This window comes from Podarcis vaucheri, assembly GCF_965113315.1.
Source record: "Podarcis vaucheri genome assembly, chromosome: 4".
Classification (NCBI taxonomy): Eukaryota; Metazoa; Chordata; class Lepidosauria; order Squamata; family Lacertidae; genus Podarcis; species Podarcis vaucheri.
Window position 1 is genome coordinate 81,725,430 of NC_138762.1, and position 26,097 is coordinate 81,751,526.

General features: G+C 41.4%; 1 protein-coding gene across 6 annotated transcripts; it reads right to left on the reverse strand.

Annotated features, from left to right (window-relative positions):
• TFDP1 (transcription factor Dp-1) lies at nt 1–26,095 on the reverse strand. 6 transcript variants are annotated; one of them, XM_082218768.1, is made up of 12 exons: nt 26,013–26,095; nt 23,764–23,846; nt 14,068–14,134; nt 10,690–10,796; nt 9,758–9,879; nt 8,399–8,564; nt 7,969–8,112; nt 6,950–7,018; nt 5,377–5,528; nt 4,104–4,270; nt 2,836–2,917; nt 1–1,271 (listed from the first exon to the last, which is right to left on the reverse strand). In XM_082218768.1, the coding sequence occupies exons 2-12, from the start codon at nt 23,773–23,775 to the stop codon at nt 1,121–1,123; spliced, it is 1,239 nt and encodes a 412-aa protein (XP_082074894.1). In that variant the 5' UTR covers nt 23,776–23,846; nt 26,013–26,095; the 3' UTR covers nt 1–1,120. The 6 variants fall into 6 exon arrangements, with proteins under 6 accessions (XP_082074894.1, XP_082074889.1, XP_082074892.1 ...); XM_082218763.1 differs by having other exon boundaries at nt 7,969–8,115; XM_082218766.1 differs by lacking the exon at nt 26,013–26,095 and adding an exon at nt 25,858–25,944 and having other exon boundaries at nt 7,969–8,115.
• Between the last annotated feature and the right edge of the window lie 2 nt (nt 26,096–26,097).

The window sequence follows — 26,097 nt, forward strand, 5'->3', positions numbered from 1 at the left end:
TTGTTAAAAATGCCCACGCGCTTTTTATTAATAAAAACTAATAGTGCCACAATTAAACAAGTAAAACAAACTGCTTATATTCCATAAAATATTACAGAAAAGTTTATTTGTGTTTCAATAAAAAGACTACTGTCTTAGAACAGGCAGCTGACAGTATTTGTGCAGTTAATTCTTTGTGAATAAATTTTAAAAGACTACCACCTGCCCTGAAATTTCTTTTATAAAAAAACGAAGTATTAAAAGTGATTGACAAATTTTGAGTTAAACATAAAACATTCTCTATATTTAATTTCAACTTTATAATAGATTACTGGAAGATGTTTAAGAAACAAATATAAACATTTGTTTCAGTACATGTCTTTTATATGATAGACTTATAGGTATGTAAACAACTATATAACAAATTGTTTTCAAAATCTGCCTGTAAGAAATCAGGCAAATTTTTATCATAAGCAAAACTCATCCCAAACCTTCAAGACATTTACACAGCTGTGCCAGCTTGGCAGTAAACATTTGCCAAAAATTGTATTTCATATGTCCTAACATTCAGCAAACACAATATATAAATTTGATGGAATTACAATGATCAGAATAATTTTCAAAAGGGAAATAAATTCACACAATTTCCGCAAACTAACATTTAAAAAGAGGCTCTTTTGTTTGTTTCTTTGGACTCTGCATGATCAGCAAAATATAACATTTGTTTGCTATGCTTCAGTACGAAGTGTCACCTAAATGCACTCTAAATAAAATGCCATTCAGTGTATGCATTTTTGACAGGTGGACAGATTTTATTTTCCATTAAATGTGGCTACATTTTCAAACTTAGCAACAACACTTAGGGGCAAAATGCATTTTCCTTCAAGTTAAAAATTCTAAGCAAAGAGTAAATAAAGGTTCTGCATTAACACACTGGTATCAACACACACATCCTCACCACATGTAAAAAAATCTACATAAAACAAACAATTCTTTTTACTTTACTGGAGGAGCAATTTCTAAATTCAGGACTCTTACCAGTATCTCCTTGATGGGGCAATTTTATGACAATTCTCTTCCTAGAATTATTCCTGAAGCTTGCTGAATTTTAACATTTAAAAAAGTCTACACGCAAAAAATATCAGTCGTCATCGTCATTTTCATTAAAGTCCTCGTCATCATCGTCGTCGTCATCTCCAACATAAGACACTGGTGTCTCTACTCTAGAGCCGCTATATTGAGATCCATTGGAACTTGTAGCTAACATTCCATCCCCTCCGTTTGAGTAGTCACTGAAACAAAAGCAAATCAGGATCAATACTTTTAACTGGTTTTCCATTAATGCATTAAGTTTTTACAACACAACTATGCAGGAGGAAGGGTGAGAAAAGGAATGTGCCTAAAACTTTTTTTGAACTGAAGTCATGCAAGGTTGCTACTGGACCCCAGGGACTTTGCTCGTATCTTTAGCTAGGATGCCAGGATCAACTGCTGTGCCTTCCTGACACAATGGCAAAATAAAAGAAAAAGCCTTTGTGGGTATGAATTGGGACCAACTTCTCAACACTTCCCTATGGCTGCTCTACACCATTATCACCCTTTGGGCTTTAACTCCTTCAAAAAGGAGCCTATTAGGGAAACTATTAAAGGTAAAGAGACCCTTGACCTTTAGGTCCAGTCGTGGCCGATTCTGGGGTTGCGGCCCTCATCTCGCTTTATTGGCTGAGGGAGCCGGCATACAGCTTCCAGTCATGTGGCCAGCATGACTAAGCCGCTTCTGGCGAACCAGAGCAGCTCACGGAAACGCCATTTACCTTCCCGCCGGAGCGGTACCTATTTATCTACTTGCACTTTGATGTGCTTTCGAACTGCTAGGTTGGCAGGAGCTGGGACTGAACAATGGGAGCTCACCCCGTCGCGGGGATTCGAACTGCCGACCTTCTGATTGGCAAGGCCTAGGCTCTGTGGTTTAACCCACAGCACCACCTGTGTCCCATAGGGGAACTATTAGGCAAAACAAAAAGTGAAATTTGCACTTTGATGAAAGAAGCACTTTTTTCTTCCCCCTCAAATTTTGAGGTTGTGGCTTATATTCGGGCCAATATGGTAATATGCTCTATTTGGGCAATAAAGTCGATTTTGGTCCATATCAGGGAGACCACACTTTTGAGCTGTATCGTAGGTGACACAGGACCGCAGGGCAAATGTCACACGCCTCTCACGTTGGCAAGGCTGTGTGGTGCTAGGGGAACATACTTCTACCTCTGGTGAAAGTGTTTGCAGGTCTATATATTTTTGGTCCCTGGTTTTTAATGAAACTAAGCAGTCAACTTAATTACCCCCTCTCTTCTTGCTCTCCCGTTTATCTTTGGGTATGACAACAAGATGGTTATATTAAAAGATTCTGTTATATTTTTTATTGGCTACTGCATGCTTGCCCACCATACAGAAATCGGAATATACTGGATATTCCAATAATGTTTGGAATATTGCCGTTTTTGAAGAAGTTACACACCATCTTCAAACTTTGCAAGGCACAGCTACATTGGATACCCTCTATCCAGTCGAGCGGGATTTTATTTTGTATACAAATGAACACCACTTACAACAACTTACACCAGCTTCCCAGGAAATCTGGACTTTTGAGTTAACTTGTTGTTTCGTTATGTGATATGTGAACTGTTAATATATGTGATTTGTGCCACCTTTTTTCCCTATGGTTTTTGTTTTTCCCTATATCCCCGTATGTAATACTGTTTTGTTCTGCATTAAAATCAATGGAGGGGGGGTTCCTAAAAATGACGGTGCTTGCCATTTGCCAGGTTTATCAGTATTTAAAGAGAAATCCCATCTAACCTGTTTGAAAATCTTGTCCCATTTGAAGCTGAACCTGATGAGGATGAGACATACACACTGCTTATTGATCCCTGAGCCATTTCTGTAAAGGAAGAAAGCATTATGAATTCTGCAGTGTTGATTCTGTACTAAACACAAATCTAATCCAAATATTTTTTACACGTAGTAACATTTTGTACAAAGAGCTCATCACGAAGAATTTTTTTTAAGGAGCTTAAAAAAAGAAAGAAAGAGGTTACACGGCCCATTAAAGTTCCCACTAAAATATAGGTGCACTGAATAATCTCTAAAGGGCATACAAAGCAGAAGAAAAATGGGGGGTGGATAAGTTTGGGTGTACAAAGCCTAATTCTCTAAAGGGATTCCACAGCATACAAAACTAAGTGTATCATTAAAACACCTGATTGTATTTTAGTAAATAAAACCAATTGTACGGAACAGCAGAGGCAAGGATGAATATGACAGCTTCCTTTTACTATGAAAATATTGATCATTCATAACTGCTACACTTAAAAGTATGGAAACGCGTGCTAAAATGAAATCAGACTTGGTTCAAATTTGCTCTAATAGCTGACAAGTACCGTATTTTTCGCTCTATAACACGCACCAGACCACAAGACGCACCTAGTTTTTGGAGAAGGAAAACAAGAAAAAAATTATTCTGAATCTCAGAAGCCAGAACAGCAGGAGGGATCGCTGCGCAGTGAAAGCAGCAATCCCTCTTGCTGTTCTGGCTTCTGGGATAGCTGTGCAGCCTGCATTCGCTCCATAAGACGCACACACATTTCCCCTTACTTTTTAGGAGGGAAAAAGGAAGTCTTATAGAGCAAAAAATACGGTATTTCAAGGACAGCTTTGTTAATTCTGATGTTTTGCAGTCCTTTTTGACACCAACTGAGGACAGCACCATAGCACTTTACAAACAGTTCTCCTTTCTGAAAGGATTTCTAGGATTGGCCTGGCACCTAACATTTCACAATCGACTGCTAGATAATCCACCTCTATGTAGGTGATGGTAACTCCACAATGATTTGGAAGTCACTGCACTATTACAACTTTTATTTCCATCATTTGATGGAGGCCAGGGAAGTTCTTAAGAACTTTTCACTCAGAAAATGCTTTGCTTAGGCAACTGTAATGATAAAAGGCTTTGCAAACTACTTGTATCCTATAGCGCTGCATATTGCAGTTGTGTCAAGTTCCAATGGCAGTTTGGTTTCTTTTCCACACACATTTTAAATATAAGGAAATCTTTCACAGAACCTTACCTGTCACATATGGTTCAAGAGCTTTAGGAACCAAGCTCCTTGCATTTTTTAGGTCCTCTGCTGAGCAACTTCCAGATTCTAGCCCAAAAGCCATTCCCATGCGCTTTAACACTTCTATATCATCGTGTATTTCAAATGCATTGTCAAAATTAAATAGATATTCAAACCTACAGAAAGTGGGTAGAAATTGGTCAAAAAGCTATGCACATAGGGTTATAAATTTTTCCTGCAAAGTGTACCTTCTACTAATGCGCAACTTTTAAAAGATACAGCACATTTTGATGCTGTTATACAATTCCAACACTGTCTTTCAGGAAGCAGTAGTCTCAAATATTTCAGTATCTCATATATTAGTAAGATAATTGGCCCCATCAAGACCAACACTGTCCAGTCTCACTGGCAGAGGTCTTTTGTGGAGACCTACAGAAATCAGTGTTGAGGAGTGCAGCTCACAGAATCAGCTATAATCTCATCAGGTTATAGACTGTTGAGGCCAGCTTTTTCACTAGTAGCACCAATGTGGTAGAATGTTCCACCTGCTTAAATACAAGAAGTTTCAATAGTGTTCCTCTGGCTCTTGAAGACATACCTGTTTACAAGCATTCCCCACCCCCCCAATCTCCTAAACTGAACCTCCTGTTTTAACCTCTGTGCTGCTTTAATGGGCTTACTTTATTGTACATTTTAATTGCGAGTTTTTATTTTAACATTTTGAACGAACTGTTTTAGTGTGGACTTTCATTACGTGTGTATTTTTTCTATTGGTTTTTATACTTGTAAACCACTTTGAAACCACTTAGGCAATTAGGTGGTATATAAATATAAAATAATAAAACCAGTATTTGCAACCCCAACTTTGTCAGTATTTAAGAGATTAGTCCATTTTCCTGCATAAATGTCAAGCTAGCTCCATGAACATGTGCACTTGGTTGCAGCTTTGCTCTCCCCTTGCAAGAGCATGAGCAATGAAACTATGCTCCCTGGCTTACTGTGTTATGACTGACTTGGAGGTCCTGGTTTGTTTTGCTTCAAATAAACCACAACATGAAGGCAAGATTTCTTCTTTGCTTACCAGACATTGGTTTGAGCAAAACAAACCATGTTCCCAAGTTCATATATAATACTAAGACAAGCACCATGGTTTGTTGCCCCCATGCTTACTAGAGGGAGAAGCAAAGCACAAGTCAATTGCTTATTATAATTTATCATGCAAATACAGCCAGTGTATTTGCAAGGACAGAAGAAAACACTTGTTTCCCTACTAGCAACCTACTTGTCATTAGAAATACTGCAGTCAATCACAGTCTTCTTGCTGGTGTTCACAATGATAAATGGCAAATGAATGACAGAATTAGAAGCTGGTGGTCTGTTTGCTTGCTGTTCTGCTTGACGATTTCGCTGAACAAGATTCTTGAAGGCAATTTGCTGTTAAGGGGTTTAAATATAAACAACTTCATTTTCTTTAAGAATAGAAAAACAATTGTGAAGGCTTGCTTGGCATTAATTCTTAAATAAGAATATTTAAGAATAATTAAACAAGTAACACTAATATCTATAATCAAGTGTTTCTGGATTAGGCACTCTTAGGTTTTGAGAAATGCCTCCTTTTTGGTTACCAGGTGGTATGTGTTTAAGTCTACAAACAGAAACACACACCCACACCTACACCTACACCCACACCCAAGTGGAGGGGTTTTTCCTCCAGCTCCAAAACAGAGTCCAGAACATGGGGAAAAAACTAACTTCTGCAAAGTGAATAAGCTCTGGACAAACTTTTTAAAGATAAGATCATCCGTAAAATAGAAGTAAAATAAGATGAGGAAAGACAGTGGGGGGTTAGGGAAGAGAAAAATCTGCCTAATCAGGTAGGGTTGACCAGGAAGCTGAAGAAAAGCTTATTCCCTTGGTGCCATTTCATATATGCACATACTGCCTGGTAACCAAGAGGAAGTACCGTATTTTTCACCCCATAGGGCGCACCTAGTTTTTTTGGGAGGAAATAAAGAAAAAAAAAATTATTTCCCCCCAAGGCGCGAGGTTGGGGAGGGGGAAGCCCGAGCTTCCCCCGACCCCAGCCCCCAGAACAGGCTGCTCTCCGCAAGAGAGAGGGCTCCCGCGGCTTGCGCAGAGCTACCCGAAGCCCCGGTGCGACTGCTCAGCGTGCCGGAACTTCGGGATAAGAGGCAGCGCTGCGCAAGCCGGGGGAGGGAAAAAGTGCGTCCTATAGGGCGAAAAATACGGTGCTTTCCAGAAGTAAAAAGGCTGCTGTTCTTGAAACCCCAGAAAAATGCAAAGAAGTCTAATAACCCCCCCCCCCGAGGTTGTTCCAGTTAATTATTTTTATTCTATTATTTAATTCTACTCTATCTTTTAGGGCAGGCCTAAAATAAAAATAGGAGACACAAAATATACAGAACAGAATCAGATGAAGTTGCATACAGGTGCTTGCAATAATCAAGAACGAAAATTGTGTGATGCCTTATTGCTAAAGTGAATTAAAACCATTGGGAGGAAATCATTTTGCCTTGCCAGATGGAAAAATCTCCCCTCTCCAATCCCCATGCACTGTTCTGGGGGGTTCTCCCAACCCTCCAGAGCTGGTCTGAGGCAGGTAAGGGGGGCGGGAAGCACCTTTGCAGTAGCAGGAGCCCTTGCCGTGGCTTCTGCTAGCCCACCTGCTTAGTTGACTTGTCCAGCCTATTATCCTCTTATTCCCAGTCATGTCATTTACTTATGTAGGATTAAGTAAGTGCTTCAGGGGGAAACCGGCTCATCTTAACACATTAAGACAATTGATAAATAAATATAAAGTGATTTGGCAAGGCAAACAACTGTTCCAAAAATACCTGAAGTATTAGCTCTTGTAGTTGTGACTGTTTTTGCTTTATTCTTTCAAGTCTTCTCTGTCGCTCCACCTTAAGAAAAGAAACGTTGTTAGTTTTAGAGAGGAGCTGGGTGAATTTGAGAAGTACCGTAGCTACATATTGCTCTGTATGTGGGCTAAAATCCAAGGAACCAAGAAGTTCATTCTGTGAATCTAAGGGGGCTTTAGACTTGGTTCTGAAAAAGCAGCACTCTATCTCAAGTAATATATACATTTGAAACATAGGCAAGATTCCAAAGCAGTTCACAAGACGGCATGAGAATCGGCTGCTTTAGATTTTTTTTAATATCCAAGATTTCATATCTGCTGAAATGAATTTGAAACATCACTTGCTCTTCTTAAACAACGACGACAGTGTGGCAACAGCCATAAACCCTCTCTCTGCATACAAGAAAATCTTGAACACCCAGAGCTAACTACCATCAAATAATACATAAGCCTGTTCAGAGATTATTTAAAGGCAATCAAAATAATTCAACCAAAAATGTATCTGTTTCTTATAGCGAAGTCATTGATAGAATGAAGGGGTATTAAACAGAGGTGCTTATGAATCTGACCCTATTAGATTGTAAGGTTCTACTTCATTGTAAATATTCCCTAAAGTGGAACTCAAATTTTCATTATTAGTTACAGTGTTCTGGAATATTTCCAGAACTTGGGAGGAATTGTCAACTGTCTACTCCCTCTGTCTTCCGCCAGCACTTGGGAGGTTCTTACCCTAAAGATTTATTTTTTACTTATGAATTTTTGCAAATGCACAATCATTCTCAATTAAAGAAAGTTATGATTTTGAAAGCCACATGTGCAGAATGAATTATTCCACCACTCCAAAATCTGGGTCTCCAACCAGAATGAAACCCTGTGTGGAACCGAAGGCATGCCGCCATCTTGGAACGGAAGTGAGGGAATCTGTTCTTCCCGAGTAATCAGAAAACAAGATTAAAGAAATGCTGCAAATGAGAAAAGTCCACCGCATTTTACCTCTAAATTCTGACATTCCTGAGCTGAATTAGTAGGTAGGCCAATCCATTTTATTTCTTTCTTCTCCTTGGAAATAATGTTCATGGCCATAAGGACATTTAAGGCATCATAGACACGTCGTCTAATATTCTTCTGATCATAAGCCTGCTGTTGAATTAAGAGTATTAGGATATCTCTGATTAAACTATTTTAAAGGTTTTATCCAGTCATGGAAAAGCTGAGGTAATATCGCAACTTTGTCGGTTAACAGAGTAGCATTTCTAATCTTGAAAACAAGAACTTGAATTTTTCATAACACACAATACACACACTGGGATGATCCCCAAGAGAGAAAGCAAAAAGAAAGGGGCTGTCTCTGCATGTAGGTATTTGTAGCATGCAGGAAATGGGTTTGTTGTCTCTACTAAATTCAGAACATGAATATATTTACCGATTCATTTGGTGAGATGTGTGCATCTGCGGTACTAAACTCTGCAACTAACTCATCTGCTACCTCATTGTATGAGGTCGTTCCTTTCCTCTGAACCTTCTCACAAACTTTCATAGAGAAGTGCCGCAAACCCTTGCCATTCTTCTCACCCTTTTTGTTGCGCTTCCTATAAATAGAGATACAATGAGTTACACACACACACGAATCCCCAAAACCAATGAGACGACTTTAGGGTGGGTTTCTTTTTTTAAGAGAACTGATACTCCAAATTACTTGTTTCATTAAACCTTGTGCAAAAGAAGTCTTCATCAATGATAAAATATGTTCTAATGGTAGCAGTGTTAGCCCACTGCCTTTAGGAATTTGTCTGCATAGAAGATTTACTTAGCCAAACCTTTATTAGGCATTACAACAAAGGCCTTCATAAAATGTCCATATATAAAATTATAAAATATATACAAAAACAGAAGCAGAACGCCTCAAAACAGTATTTTTTAAGAAATGCAAAGGCACTGAAGGAATTGTTTTAATGAACGTAATTTGTTGGGTTTGGACACCCACGTCTGACCTACACACACACAGTTAAAATATGAGGATATTACTATTATTATTAATACCCTGCCCATCTGGCTGGGTTTCCCCAGCCACTCTGGGCGGCTTACAAAATATCTAAAAACATAATAAAAACATCAATCCTAAAAAACTTCCCTAAACAGGGCTGCCTTCAGATGTCTTCTAAAAGTCAGATAGCTTCTTATTTCCTTGACATCTGTGTGCGTTCCACAGGGAGGGTGCCACTACCGAGAAGGCCTATTATGACAATAGGCATACACTCCCATTACTCGAAACATTTTGGATTTGTTTATAACGTTATTGAAAGGAAACTCTATAGAAATACACACCATATCTACCTTCAGATACCAACCTTTCTGTGAGGAAGAAACAAGTTTAAGAGAACTGAATGCAATTATGTCCTCGAGTAGATGGAAAGGGCTTTGGTCCAGGGGAGGATTCTGCTGGCAGGACAGAGAGTGAGGTGATTGTCACTGACCTCCCCCTCCCCTGTAGCCCCTTGCATCACCTCCCATGGTGTTCTGAAGGATCCTCCAAGTATCTGGATCACATGGGGAGTTGTCAGGGAAACTGGCAAAAACCTACCTCCTCCCCTGATTCTGCTAACATAAGCCTCCAGGGATATCATTGGATTCGGCCCAATATTTTTCAGCTATTAGCTAACTAGCTGGATATGAGGCCCAACTTTAGTTACCAAGAATAAAGCTTTTGAGGCATGCATTTTCCTGTGAATATGTTGTAACATTTTCCTGTGAATATGTTGTAACTTAACTAAATTTTACTCACCCAGCAGACCAAGGCGAAGAATCTGCAGTCTGGTTCTGCGGTACAAAGTGTGTGTTGGGTGTATGTGGACTTGATACCAGAATAGTATTGGGGGCTGAAGGTCTCTGAGGTGTACCAATAACCTACAGTTAATACAAAATGTCAGTTAATGCCACTCCTATTCAGAATACAGTGGTACCTCGGATTTCGAACATAATCCGTTCTGTAAGACCGTTCGACTTCTGAAATGTTTGAAAACCGAGGCGCAAAGGGCGATCTGCAAATTCAATGGAGAAAACTGAAAAAAACTCAGCGGAAGCCGTTTGACTTCCAAGGCACATTCGAAAACAGAAGCATTTCCTTCCGGGTTTTCAACGTTCGGAAACCGAAATGTTCAGCTTCTGAGACATTCAAAAACTGAGGTAACACTGTAATTATATTAGCTTCCTTAGTATGGAAGCCATAATTTTATACTAGATACATTTTTAAAAGTCAAACCACAATTTACATTTTTAGTGGGTATTTTGCCCAACCAGGAAACTCTTAAGTTGGAATCAAACTCTAACTTATATTATATAGGCATGTTGCTGAAAGAACCTCATCTAATGGTGCTCTTCTCCACTGAAAGCTGCCAGTTTAAATGCACCCCATGGTTCCTATGTAGATCTCAAAAATTTCTAATGTACAACAGAGGTGGCGCTTTAGATGTTTCCAAACTAAAACTCCCACCATCCCTCATCACTGGGTGTTAGCAGAAGCTGATAAAAGCTGAGGCACACCAACATCTGTAGAGTCACAGTTTAGTTACCCATGATGTAGAACAATCTTATGCATGTTTTCTCTGAATGCATCCCAATATTGGGGCTGACCCCAGCAAAGGATTAATGTGGCACCTCAAAATCTACAAGTACATATCACAAATGAATCGGTAGGTTTCCCAACAGGCCTCTTACCATTTGTTGTGCAATGTTGACATTAGATTGTCCAAATGTTTTCGGTAGGAGTTGTTTTCCAAGTGTATTTACTGCGGAAGGGTGAACAGCTACTAATGAAACAACACCTAAAATGCACAAATTGAAAAGTTAGAAAATGGTAACAAATAACTGGCAACACAATTAGCAATTGACTAGGCAAACTACAGAGGTCAGTCTAATATTTAACCTAATTCTGTTGCACACGTCCAAGTTAAAATGCTTTTAAATATGTGAGACTGGGAGACATTCTTTACTTGAGCAAATGTTAGGATGAAGTCCTTGAGATAAACCATTGAGCTCAAACATAATAGCTCAATTTAATTCTCTGAAGACAGAGAAATCAATGTGCCAAGATTAGAATCCCTCACTATAATTTATCTGACATACTGACTTAAACTACTACCAGAAACATCTGCTTTGCTTGAAGATTAACTTCTAAATCAGGCTGGAGAATCTATGGCCTTCGTGATATTTCTGAACTTCAACTCCCATCATCCTTTAGTAACGTCTTTCATTTTGTAGTTGTGTGATCTGTGCTCATACTGTATTGTGATGGCCATTAGCTATAAACCATAAAATCTACTGACTGAGCTCCCATCATCCTTGACCATTAACCATGCCAACTGGAGGATCATAGCTTCCCTACCAAGGTTCTGGATAAATCTTGACGTCCCCAAGTCAGTATGAAGAAAGCTTCCACATCTCTTACAATCACATCCATTTTTACTTGAAACAGTCAGTGTGAAGCATACACAGAACTGCAGCCTGTGTCTCCAAGTTGTCATGAAGACAGAAGTTTTTAAAAGTTCTATATGAGCAAAGTGTATACGCATTTCTGTATAAATGCTGCCACCCTGTGGTACAAAATACTTTATAGAAGTAAAATTTTAGAATGGGAGAAAGTAAAGTGAAAAAGTATTCTATTCACTTGAATAGCTACAGAATATTAGGATGGTGTATATGCAGGCAATTACCCACCCACCCTTCTAAGTAGTTAAATGCAGTGTTGTCTGAAATAATTCAGGAGGGATTTGATGACTAAAGGAAATAAGAGAATACCATTAAGTATCTGGCCAGTAGCATTTGAGATTAAAAGAGATTTTTAACATTAACTATTCTAGTGTGCAACTTTTTAAAAGTGCAATCTTTATGAGACACCGGTAAAAGCCTAGTGGATTGTCTTTCTTTTGTGCAGATGGCATTATACACCTATTTTGAGAATTAGAAAATTGCAGTTGCAACCAAATCCTGATGAAATGTTTGTGGTATAACTCAATAAGATGATTCAGGGAACTAAAGTAATAATAGTAGTAGTAGCAGCAGCAGCAGTAGTTGTTGTTGTTATTATTATTATTATTTCCTCCGCCCATCTGGCTGGGTTTCCCCGGCCACTCTGGGCTGCTTACAGCATATCTAAAAACATAATAAAAATGTCAAACATTAAAAACCTCCCGATACTGGGCTGCCTTCAGATGTCTTCTAAAAGTTGTGCAATTCTTTTATCTCCTGGACATCTGAAGGGAGGGCGTTCCAGAGGGAGGGCACCCACTACTGAGAAGGCCCTCTGCCTGGTTCACTGTAACTTTGCTTCTCGCAGTGAGGGAACCAGCAGAAGACCCTCGGAGGAGGACCTCAGTGTCTGGACTGAACGATGGGGGTGGAGACGCTCCTTCAGGTATACTGGGGCGAGGCATTTTAGGGCTTTAAAAGTCAGCCCCAACACTTTGAATTGTGCTCGGAACAAAAGTGGAATGGTTCTGCTGAGAAATAACTGTATCACTCTCAAAAATGTATTCTTACTCAGATTTGGATGCCCTGTCCCATAAAAATAATTTTATTAAAAATCTGGTGTACAAACACATTAGTAAATAAATTGAAGCTTTATTTGTTAAAGCAGGGGTCACAACCTTTTTATAGACCTATGGCACATTTGGATTTTTGAGTGTGTACTATCCCCTTCGGTCACTTCAACTGAAGACTTAAGACTCCAAAGCCTCACTTTCAGAGAGTACTGAGTAACACACTGTCTCTTTCATAAACAACTATGAAACAGATATAGGTTGCCGCTGTGGCTCCCCTCAAACAACTCTATGTCACACAACATGGTCCTGCTCAAAAGTTGCACCCTTTGGGTCAAAGATAAACAGCGGCATAAATAAGGCCTTAGACGCATCCATGGGATTCAAAGATGTTGCTGATGAACTACGTACCATTCTGGAATCTGAGTGAGGAACAAGGTGACTGGCTGCTGTGGACACTCATGATAGCTAAACACAAAATAATCCAATAATGGAAGGAGAGATCTTCTCCCTAATCATACAATGGACCAAAGATACCAGCCACCACCTAGGAGAAGAGGCCTTTTCCACAAGGGGAAAATGGAAATTTATTGGGCGCATGGACTCCCTACACAAATTCATGGCAATGGTTGATTACAGTATTGGCTGCCACTGATCATGTGCACTTTTTAAAAATTGTTGTTGTTTATTGTTTTGTTTTTGTATAAAGTATTTCTTTCAAAAATTCAGTGAAAACCTGTACGTAAGAAAGACTGAACAGTCAATATGCACGCTTTCTTCTACAAACAAACACCATTGTGCAGGTAGCATTACATGCCTAGGATATATTTACTGATTAAAATTTGTACATGCTGCCTTTCATCTGTGAAATTTTAAATAAATTTACAAAGTACTAATAGATCTGGGTCACTGTGAGAATGACTAGGCCCAGGTGTCAAGTGTGGCTAGGAAAGCAGCCATTGCAGCCAAGTCGAGCCCACCAGGGTCTTCCGCTAAGAGGAATGGGGCCCACCCAAGGTTTCTTTGCCCAGGACTCCTCAAACTTGAAGCCAGCCTTACTACACACACAGAAGTCTTACTTCATTAAATATGAAGGCCAATGTCAGGGAACTGACATCGGAGCAGAGGGGAGAGGCGAGGCTCCCAGATTCTGCAGGAGAGGGAACGAGTAAAGGAAGAGAGAGAACGTCATCTGGGGAAGGAAGTCCAGGTGACACCAGGAAGAAGGGAGAGGCAGAGAGCATCTCGGAGGAGAGGCTCCGAGACTCTTCCAGTGAAGTCAGTGAGGAGGGTGGAGGACCACCACTCGGCACGCCCACTCTGCGCAGAAGGCTTCCGCGCAGAGAGGCGAGGCGAAGGTTGTCCGTTAAGGAATTCTTATGCTAGAGGAATTTAGGAGACGCCTACTCACGGATTCTGCTAGCGACTGAGCAGCAGCGTCAAGGGCTGCTCAGCCAGGGAAAGACACAACCACCCCTAAGCAGTTTGGAACAGCTGGAGGTTTACACACAAGCAACCCCACTTCCCGTGACAGCCAATGACAATAAGAGTTTCTTACCTTTTCCAGGACTAAGATTTTGGTCTATAAAAACCTTTAATTCTCCATTAGCTTCAATTAGACCAGCCTACGAGAGAAGACACATTTTATTTAGATGTAAAGTACTTTGCAAGCAAATTACATTCCCAGGTCCCAATAGGTTTTGCAAGGGACCATCCAAATCCATCATCAAGTTATAGGTTGCCTTTGTGTCCACAAATGTATTCTGTGATTTGTTGGTGGTACTGTTGTCACCCTCTATAAAAAAATAATTAAGATCCATGAGGGTCTGTGCCTTGGATTTTTGTGTGGCCCTGGCAAGCACCAGATCTGTGATGTTTACTGTGCAGGCTTATCATAGCACTCTGCTCCAGGTCTACCTATGTGCATATAGCTATACACAAAATCCCCATTAGCCTTCCCCCTTGGTTGAGGCCACACCTTGTTTTGTCCTAAGGAGTTGAGGGACTTGCACATAGGCACATACACACTCCCAATGCCTCATTATGCATACAGACTTATCAGCTGGAAATTGTGTAAGCCAGCTCTTAGTAAGAACAAAATATGCAATATTCCGACCCATTACACACCCACCCACCCACCGCAGAAGCACGCAACTATGTAGACTGCTCAGATCAATACATGGTTGACATTTGTCCTCTTTAACAGGGTCATGGGCTTCCTACACCAAAGGAGTTAAACTATCACATACATTTTCCTTTCAAATGCCTCCCTCTGGACCTAAAGTGAGTTTTGGAGTTTTAGCTCAAAGTTTCTTTTTCAACTTAGGAAAGCAAAACGCTTTAAAATGTCATCAAAGCTGCATTTCACAAGGAATACAGTTGCCATAAGACCTCATAGGAATTCAGCCTGGAGGTCAGACCAGGGTTTGACTGCCATCACCAGAACTTCACAGCAGGTGCACTGGAAATCTGAAGTACACACAGTTGTTTACTAGCTCTTTATAGGCCTACCCTGTACCCTAGAGTGCACTGCCAGCCAACTCACCAATTTTGCTTCTTGTTGACTAGCACATGAGCAAAGCAACTAGGGAATTATTTCTCCAAGTCAGGACTGCTGTGAACTCTTAGGACTGAATCAAACAAAATGTAGGTATAATAAAGAGAAGCTTATCTTTAAAATAAGCCAGCGGCCTGCATTATAAAGCTCTACATATTCAACCCTTAACACGCTTACAAGCAGAGCAAAAATTAAAAGTACTGTAAGCACAAGGGAATAAATTTTTATCAACTTCTTGTATTTTCTTACCTTACTCCACCCCAAAAACCCATCATTTTTCAAAGGTGAGACTTTTATTGTGGTTCCCTAGGGCAACAATTTCCACACTTTTTAAATTAGCATTGGAGATTTTAAAAAAATCAAAGCTCCTTATGGCAACTAGAAATGGAATAAAATGACTTAGTTAACAATACCATTTGGAATAAGTCAACACGTTAATGGCAAAGATGGAGCCCAGATTAAAGGATAGAAAGCCTCTAAAATAAGAAATTTGATGGCTTAGTAAATGAGACGTTTTACCATTTTTAGGCATGCAAAAGAACTAAGAAGGTATTTCACTTTGGTTACTGATGTTTGGCACCAATCAAAACTTGGAACTGCTCTCTCGGATTTAGGAGAGAGAGCCAGGTTTAATCAGCATATTAATGGGACGTAACTTCGCAACCCCGAGCATTCTCAGCAATTTCATGTAGCTGTTAAACAGCATGTGGTACAGGACAGAACCTTGAAGGACACTATGGTCAAAATGTCCAACAGGAGTCTCCCTCATCCCCAGCCCCACCTTCTGGAACTACATCTCCAAGAGGGACTAGACTCCCAGGGGTCAGCAACCATTTCCAGCCGTGGGCCGGTCCACCATCTCTCAGACCATGTGGTGGGCCAGACTATATTGCAAGGGGAGGGGGATGAACTAATTCCTATGCCCCACAAATAACCCAGAGATGCATTTTAAATAAAAGCACACATTCTACTCATGTAAAAACACCAGGCAGGCCCCACAAATAACCCAGAGGTGTATTTTAAATCTACTCATGTAAAAACACGCTGATTCCTGGACCGTCCACAGGCCGGATTGAGAAGGTGATTGGGCCGCATCCAGGCCCCGGGCTTTAGGTTGCCTACCCCTGGACTAGAGACACTTCAGGGACACACATCCTCACATCCAGTTCCAGGTGCACTAGAGCAGAGAAAATTATCTCCATTCAACAAGCAGACAAAGTGAGACTGAAATAAATCTGGAGAATCCAGCTCAACGAAGAACATTGGCACTGAGTGCTCAATCACCTCACTCAAGAATGCAATACTACAGACTAGATGAATATTATCATTTACCAGTGGGTCATTCCATATCGAGTGATCCAACTTTTTTACCTCATGTCATCCAATTTTCTTAATATTTTGTACACTTGTTGAATGATCAAAACTAAGTTTAAATTTAAAATTTTAACTTTTTTATCTCATGAGTGAAAAGTGGCATGGAAATATAATAAATGAAATGAAATTCCCTCAACACAAATAAATTATCTGCAATGATTGAGACTGAGGGAACGAGAACTGGGGGTTAGAAGTCCTTTGTGGCAATATGTGTTGAACTCCACAACAGATAATGAACCAAGTATCTTAAACATGACCAATTAGGCATGTAAAACACTTCTAAATAAATTTGAATTTACCACTCCTGCTGTAAGATAAAGCCCCTCTCCCACCGCATCATTTCAGGCTAAAAGTTGCACTTGCTCCAGCAGGGTGAGAAATTACACAAAAAACTTGAGCAGTTAGTTGCATTCACATCTTTCATGCAGTGTCTTCTAACTTGCCCTTCTCCTCAAGCAGGTATGACTGAACAGCGCCCAAACCCAGAATGCAAAATCTTCAATGTATAACCCCCATCTCCCAAATTTCTTAACATTGGTATGACCTTCCTTTAAGAAAGGCTAATTAACTGGAATAAAAAAGAATGCTTTGATGTAATTTTAAGCAAAGACTTGATGTGTACTAATATTTTCTATCAAAATCAGGAAACCAGCTTCCCTCAGAAGACTGATATACCAGTTAGATATGGAACATAATAGTCTAGAAGCTGCATAAACAAGCAAATTACTCCACAGACATTTATTGAATGCATCTATTTTCTAATTGCAAAAAAATGCTATTTGCCGTGCTTTGCTTGGAGCTAGATGTAGAAAGCAACAACAAATATATATATATATATGTTTGAGTGATACCCCAACCCACATTGCTTGAAATTCTATATACTTTAATGGTAAATTCAATTAAGCTACATGCTACATACAGAAAGAGTCTATGCTTTTTGTTAAATATTACACATTATTGGCCACAGATACATGCACTGCTATGGGGATACTAAAACACATATGCCAATATACATTATGTCCCTTACATTTAACTCAGTCTTCTCTGCACACAGTGACTGCATTCACACCCTATAGTAAGCAAGCTAGGAGTAATATTTTAACATGAATATGCAGATTACTCTCACTTTGCTCTTCCTCGCCAGTGAGCGGAAACAACAACTTAGCGCTGCATCAGAACTGGGGATTGTGGCTTGTTCCACTCCCGCAAATGACACTCTTAAGTCAAGGTTTGTTCTTGACATACCGATCACGATTTGAAAGAAACAAAACATGTTTCCCAGTTTGGACATAATGGCTAGCCATGATTTTAAATTATTTTGTTTCCAATGATTCTCGTAATTATTTAGTTTCAAATGTTACTTTATGACTCGATAATATAAGCAGCATAAGTAGAGCATGCAGCCCTCTCTGAGAGAGGACAATCTCTGCACTAGAGAACTTGAAACATTTCAAAAAGCCCTTTTACTTCAGGGTAGCACAAGGCATAATTATATAACAGCTTACAGCTGAACTCTATAGCCTGGCTGAGCAACAAAGAATTGCCAACAATAATAACTCTGTAAATGATGTATTTAATTACCGTATTCTTCTGTGTATAAGACGAGGATTTTTTACCCAAAAATGAGGTTTAAAATTGGGGCTCGTCTTATACACAGGTAGTGCAGAGGGGGGTTGGTTGATCTGTTGCAGCCGTGAGCAGGAGTTTATCTGCAGCAAGGGTTGATGGAAACTGGCTGCCGCTGTGGCAATAGGGCGGTCGATTGGCAGCTGCGGGTCTTCGGCGATGCGTGCGATTTTTAGCGGCGGGTAAGCGATTTTCGGCAATCATCCCTCCCCTCCCAAAGCTTAACAACTCTTGGAAATCTCTCCCCCCATTTTCTTAATTTAGAGCCCCCCAAAATAGGGGGCGTGTTATATACAGAAAAATACAGTAGTTAACATATTGATTTGACCTAAAGACTGCCCCCACAACTTGCCACTCTTTGCCACCTTAAAATTGAGTCCTCTTTTACGAAACTCAAAAGTACAATAGTGCTAGCAAAGTTTAGGCTGTAGGTAGCAAATTGATTCCCCTTGACTTCCTGAATTACTGCCCCCACCAAATTCCTTCCTGCCAATAGTGCATAGTTTATTCTGTTCCTGGGCCTTGCTGAGGCTGTGCCTCAACCCTACAATCTCCTTGGTTTTCCCTTTCATCACAGATCCATCAGAAATTATTTTTCTCAGTTTCTGTCAGTCCATTGCCCACTTTGACACACTTCCTTTAATTACACTGCCTCTTTGTCAATCTGACTGGCACCTTTCCCCCCCTTCTCTATCTTCAGAGACATATAGCAATGTCAGTTCTGCTCCCATCAGTCATAGCAGCAACCATTCAAAAGCTATATTAAGTATGTCATAGGACTCGGGATGTTCTTACTTTAAACAACCACCAACCAATGCCACACACAACCTCCTTAGGAAAGTGCCCTCAGTTTCAAAGGAATCTGCCATTCTGCAAAGGATATGCGCTATTACTCATTCTGCAAAGGATATGCACTATTACTCCTACTGCACACTGATTACTCGAGCAGATCTTTGGAACCTGGCCACACAAAACGCAGGTGTACAAAAGCAAGAAACTATAAACTGTGCAAGGTGCTGGTTTCTGAGAGGATACAGAATTCCTTCTTACAAGATTAACATATGGCAAATTCACTTAAAATAAACGTCTGGGTAAACTGAAATATTGTGTATCAAATATTGTGTATTTCATTTCTGGGCATTTATTCCATGCCCTCTACTTGAAGGTCAAAGGTTGGGCCACAACATCATATGACATATATCACTGAATAAAAAGCCGTTAAAATACACTTCATCCGAAACAAAAATTGCCTGGAAACAACACAAAGGCCTGCCAGAACTAAAATTTCTTAACCTGCCACTAAAACCAAATGAGAGTGGGATCTGGCCTGATCCAAGGGGAAAGACAGCTCTGAAGTCAAGGTGCTACTTCCAAGAAGGCCCTGCTCTGGGTCAACTAAACCTACTTCTGTCACTGATGGCACAACCAATAAGGAATCTCCCGCAGATCTCAATTCAGGGGCCGGATGATCCTGGGAAGGTGCTATTTCAGGTAGGTGGGCCCCAAGCCATTTGAGCTTCATATATTAAACTCAACACCTTGACAAATAGCCAGCCGGTGAAGTTGCCTCAGAGCTGGTTCAATATGCTTGGGGCACCTAAACTCGACAGCACCCAGGCAACAGCTGCGACCTCCAAAGGAGGCCCTATGTAGAGTCATCAAAATTCCAACTATCCTTATCCAGGAATGGCAACAGCTAGGGAAACAGGCGTATCTGGTGATCTGAGTCTCCAACGATAAGGTGAAATTTAGGAGTGCCCCTGGATCACACAATTGCTCCTTGGGGGAGTGCAACTGCACTCCAATCCTAATTTCTGGACCCAGAAACCAATCCATAGGGCCCCGTCTTCTCTAGATTCAATTTCAGCTTACTGGCCCGCATCTATCCCTTCAGCTCCCGATTCCAATAGATGTAAGAGATGATGCAAGATACAATCAGTGTAATGATACGTAGCCTCAAGTCCCGATGATGGCTCCCAACAGCTTCATGCAGATCTTAAATAGCACAGGTCCCTGCAGGACCCCATGGTATAATTGCCATAGGGCTGAGTCCCACAGCGTCACTACAGTCGTACCTTGGAAGTCGAACGGAATCCGTTCCGGAAGTCCGTTCGACTTCCAAAACGTTCGAAAACCAAATGGGACTGTAATTCTAAAAACAAATCTTAAGTTGAACACGGATATCAGCAATACATTTTAGAATTTGCAATGTACTTTCAAAAGAAAAACAAGCCTCATATTTCTCTGCATTTACAAGGACATGTAATATCCTGAGGCCCTAAACATGGCAGGAGGAAATTGCATTATAAAAGACTTTTTAATTGTGTATGTTTATAAAGAAAATCTGAATTTAAGACAAAAGCGTTAAGTCCACACTTACCTCTTAAACTCAACCACAACAGTTTATCAAACAAATTTAGTTAGAACCATAGAGGAAAATATGACTTCTTAGTTTTAAGTATCATAAAAGCAATATACTGAATTTATTGTTGTTGATGCCTACTGGATCCAGGAAGCAGCAAGTTTTCACAGATACTGTAGTATTCTAGAGATGCCATCTTGCATCTCATCAGGATGATCCAGAGTCCAAGATGGAGAAATTAGATGTGAAAAACTAAGTACACCCTTACTGCTCCATAGGAATTAAAAGGATAAGTAGCAGACAGGGGCTACAAATACCCTTGCTTAATTGATCATCAGCAAGTGTGCCCACCTCCATAAAAGCCAAAGTTTTAGCAGCTTGCCGGTCTGGAGCATTCAGGTGTGTTTTAACACATTGCCAAGGAGGAAGACAACATTCTTAGAGAAGCAAGTGCTACTGCCCATAAAACTGGAAGGGTTCCAAGGCCATCTCCAACCAATGTTCTACAGCAGAAAAGGTTATTCAAAAGTGGAAAACATTCAAGACTGTTTCCAATCTTCCCAGGAGTGGACGACCTTGCAAATTCACCCCAAGGTCAGACCGTGCAACACTCAAAGAAATTACAAAAAACCCAAGAGTTACATCTCAGGCTCTAAAGGTCTCTGTTACCATGTTAAATTTTAAAATTCATGACAGTACCCATAGAAAAAGACTAAACAAGTATGGTTTGGAAGTGTTTCCAGATGAAAGCCAGGTCTCTCTAAAAAGAACATGGCAGCACGACTTTGGTTTGCAAAGCTGCATCTGAACAAACCACACGACTTCTGGAACCATGTTCTTTGGACAAATGAGACCAAGATGTTTGGCCATAATGCACAGCACTACATTTAGCAAAAATCAAACACAGCATATCAGCACAAGCACCTCATACCAACTGTCAAGCATAGTGGTGGAAGGATGATGATTTGGGCTTGTTTTGCAGCCACAGGACTGGGAACCTTGCAGTCACTGAGTTGGCCATGAGTATACCAAAGTATTCTACAGTCAAATGTGTGGCCATCTTCCCAACAGCTGAAGCTTGGCTGAAATTGGGACATGCAACAGGACAAGGATCCCAAACACAACAGCAAAATTACAACAGAATGACTGAAAAAGAACAGAATCAAGGTGTTGCAATGGCCCTGTCAAAATCCAGACCTCAACCCAACTGAAATGCTGTGTGGGACCTTAAGAGAGCTATGCATAAACAAATGCCAGCAAACCTCAATGAACTGAAGCAATGTTGTAAAGAAGATTGGGTCAAAATTCCTCCACAATGATGTGACAGATGGATAAAATCCTACCGAAAACAATTACTTAATGTTATTGCTACTAATGGTGGTTCTACAAGCTATTGAATCATAAGGTGTACTTAGTTTTTCACATATGGCTTTTCCATTTTGATTTTATTTCTGTTAAATAAATCATAACACGGTGTAATACGTCATGTACTTTTATTCATTTGAAGTTGTATTTACCTAATTTTAAGACCTGCTAAGAAACAAATGATTGCTATTATGTCCTGATATGTAAAACCACAGAATTCAAAGAAGGTCACTTTCTTTTTCCCAAGACTGTAAGTGACCTTCTTTGGTGTTTCTGTATCTGTACAGAGATCCAAACAAAGATCTGTTACTTGTCTCTAATCTCACATTATTTTTGCAGTGGATATGGGCTGTAAGACCACAAAAGCTCTCTATTTTACTTATAGCATTTATGATGGCTCAATTTAGTTGCCAACCAACATGTTTTGTTGTCGTTAGCTAGTTAGCATGCATAGTTGTTCGGGGGGGGGATTCAAAATGGGAAGCTTGATTTAAAGAAATTATTTTTCTGTGCTTTTTCTTTTCAATTTTAATTGCCTAATTTAAATTAACTACAGAATTTGGGACCCGCCAAACTAAGCACAGCCCTCTGTCTGTCTGTGATATCCGAGTGATATTGTAAAACAGGATTTGTTCAGTACACACCAGTCTACAATGCATGGTTGATGAATTGTTTAGCTTGATGTGTTATAAGTTGTGGAAGCCTGCTCTAAATCAATGGGATTACCCATACTGATTAAACTTATGCTCATTGATGAAACTGAACTTGACTGTTCTAGTTTGCAGGACAATTACAACAACGGGAGGAAATTATAGATTCCAGTAACTAGTTTTTTTGCAATTTCAATTTTAGGTCACGATCTGAGTCTATGATAAATACCTTAATAGGAAATTAAACAAGTCTCCTATTTTTTTTTATTAAGAATAGGGCACAAAGAAACAACCAAACTGTCATATGCTTTTCAACGCTGAAGGTGTGGTTCTGCTAGAAAAGGACTAGATTAAAAGAAGGATAAAGGTGTACCTTCTATTTCAGCCAGGCAATATAATGGAAAGTAGAGTACTAACGAAAGCAGTAAGAATTCACTGCATCATACTTAAAAAGACAACTCTAAAAAGGTATTTTTCATTCATGCCATAGATGATCAAAGTCAGCATCATACAAAATCATGACGGACAAACAGCTTATTACAGATCCTCAAGCCTATAACTTTTTAGTGTAAACCTTCTACTTATATTGCTTATAAGAAAGCAAATCAAAGCAAGTGTTAAGCTATTATTGGAGCTATACTAGGAGCCAGTGGGCTAGCAATAAACATCCTGAAAGGTAGAAGCTTTCCCTAGTTTATTCACAAGTGAAATGGTGGGCAAAAAAAATATTATATCTTCATAATTATTTGGGGGCTGCTGACTCAAATAAAACTGATTCTGATCCACATACGTGTCACTGGCCTTCCCTAGTTTGGAATAAAGTGTAACTGAAAGTGAGAGCACAACATAGTGACTTATGGAATTCTGCTAAGTGTTTCATGCTACCCAGCAGTATAGGGTGATGCTACTATGTGCATATAGACCACCGTAGTGGTATATACCAGATGCACCACTACTCATCATTAGAAGAGATGATGACTTGTCATCTCTATGACATTAGGCTAAAAGCATCTCTGCCTAAATGGTGGGGATGTAGCCACACATACTTGTGATATGTTCCTACTGATATGCTGCACTGCCATTATGTGGCACAGGATGGAGTCAATGCAGCTACATGAATACATAGGGTAATAGCGAATTCCTATATTTATTAATGCTAGGGTTACCTTGGGCCAGTCACTGCCCCTCAGCTAACCCACCTCACCGAGTAGTTGTGGGGATTACCATATACATCACCTTGAGCTCCTTGGAGAAAAAAGGTTGGTTACAAATACAATAAACGAAAACAACTGTAGGACCGTTACTTACAAATATACTTACATCTTTTGCCATGTTACTTAATCCAAGAAATCAGTTCTTTACTTGCTTGATTGCCAAAGGTACAGGAACAGTAGCACTGTATTCTAAAAAACGATAAATTAAAAGAGAAGAACTTGGTTATTGCAGAGAAACACATTTTAAAATTGAGATAGCTACGTTTTCTTGACTTTCAGCACGGGGTTGTAAAAGTAAGTTACAGTCTGAAAGACCCAACTTAAAGCCTTCATAAATTAAGAGCAGCTCCGTCTCCAAAGCGTTTGGCCCCTGATCTTCTGAGAATATAAAGGCAAGATGGCCTGAACTGACAGGATGATAGAGGTGGGGATGGGGAGTTGCACCCTGTCCAGGTATGCGCTGGATGACTGAAAAGCATAAATCTGCCTCCTGCATAAATCTGCACACAACCCCCTTCCAAGAAGAAGGGGGAGCGGGGTGGGGGGCTTTGCTCCTGACCCATTAACTGCAGAACAGTTGCTAGGCCTCAGGGGCCCAACCCCCTACTACACTCCTCCCCCCCAACGCTGAACAAAACACACACTGCTTCTCCATGCGAACATGCAAGCAGGCCCTGGAAATTTACATGCTGCTTCGGGGGGCGGGGGGGGAGGAAACTGGTCCTGAGAGTCCCTGTGAAAACCAGGCGAAGCAGCATCTGCGCTCCACAGAACAACTCCCGCCAGCCCCCCGCCTCCTGCACCTTCCCGCCCCCTCTCCAGGGCCTCAGAAGCCCGACCAGAGCCCGGGGAGTCTGAGGCTGGAGGAAAGAGACGGGGGGGGGGGCACCCAGGCACCAATCTCACCCTCAGCAGACCCTCCTCCTCGCCCGCCCGCCCGCCCCGGGGAAGGGGGGAGGGAAGAGACCGGGGTAGAAGGAGAGAGAGGGGAGGAAGGAGGAAGAAGAAGAGGATCCGTCCCGCCTAAGCGCTTCCCACCGCCGCTGCCTCCTCCTCCTCTTCGTCTCCCACCTGTCCTCCTTTTCGGTCCCTGCAACCCACTCCCCTGCCCGAGGCGCCGACGGTACCTGAAGAACTAGAGGAGGAGAAGCAGGGAGCAAACTCCATCCCCCACAACACACTCCCGAGCAATCCCCCACCCACAGCGCCGCTCTTGCACGGGAAGAGAGAGAGAGAGATGCCAACTGCACATGTGCAATGCACGGCCCTCCTCAAAACCCCCTCGGGGGTGGGGAGAAGCAGCCGAGGAGCAAGACCATCACCTCTAGGCTTCCTCCTCCTCCTCCCCCTTGCAAGGCAAAGCAGCTGTGTTTGTGGGGAGATAAGGTTGAGAGGGGGGCACCTTTCTGCTCTCCCCCCCCCACAACCTCCGGCCACAAACATACACGCACTCGTTCAACTGCACCAGAATGAACTCTGCCAATAATTATGAAGTGTGCATAATTATGAAGTGTGCATGGGAAATGTTAATAAGAAGTCGCCCCCCTTCCCACACGTCTTTTCACCCCTTTCCAGCGCCTCTCCACCCCAACCCCTCGCTTTGCAAGCCTCTTTTCTTTCCTTGGTTCCAACAGTTTCCAGAAAGCGTGAAGTTTTCCTGAAGCAAAGGAGGGGACACTTTTGGGGGGGGTGTCGTCCCCCCCAACACAAGTACATTTCAGCCATCCCTTAAGGCTGCAGCCGTGTGCAGGCTTACTTGGAAGCAAGCTCCACCGAGACTTTTGCATGCTTACTGGATAAAAAAGCAGACATGCAAAATTATAATAATAAAGGATCGGCCTCAATCCTAAACAAAGCTTTTACCTGGGAGTAAATCGAACTTAAAATTAGCCGCTCTTTCTTCTACCGTACTCGGGGTGCAGAGCTGCGATCCGATGCACAATTGCTGATTACTTGGAAGCAAGCCCACCCCCACCCCCCGCTTACTTTCGGGTAAACATGCACGGGATCGGGTTGCAGGCAACAACCCCTCCTGCTCCTCCTCCTCGCGAAAGCGCCATCATTCCCTGCCCCTGCCAAAGCTCACCCAGCCAAGCCGCGCTCTCCTTCCTGCCTCGCTTTGCTGCCTCCTCCTCCCCCCCACCCCCAAAGCTTGGAGGTTCCCCGGCGCCGACCCGCAGGTTTGACCCCCTTCTCACACCTGTTCGCGCTCCTTGCACGGGATGGGGAGGAACGGGGCTCGCCGCTGCCTCCGCTCGCCCTCCCCCCCCTCCGCCGGCGGTCCCGCGATTCTTGGCTTTTTGGCGGTTGGCACCGAAGGAAGGCAAGGGGGAGGGGGAAAAAATTGAAACTTACACTTTCGTGCGTCCCTCCCGGCGTGACGCTGCGCGCTGACGTCACGGGGCTGTAACGTGCCCCACATAGGCACACGCGGGGCGAG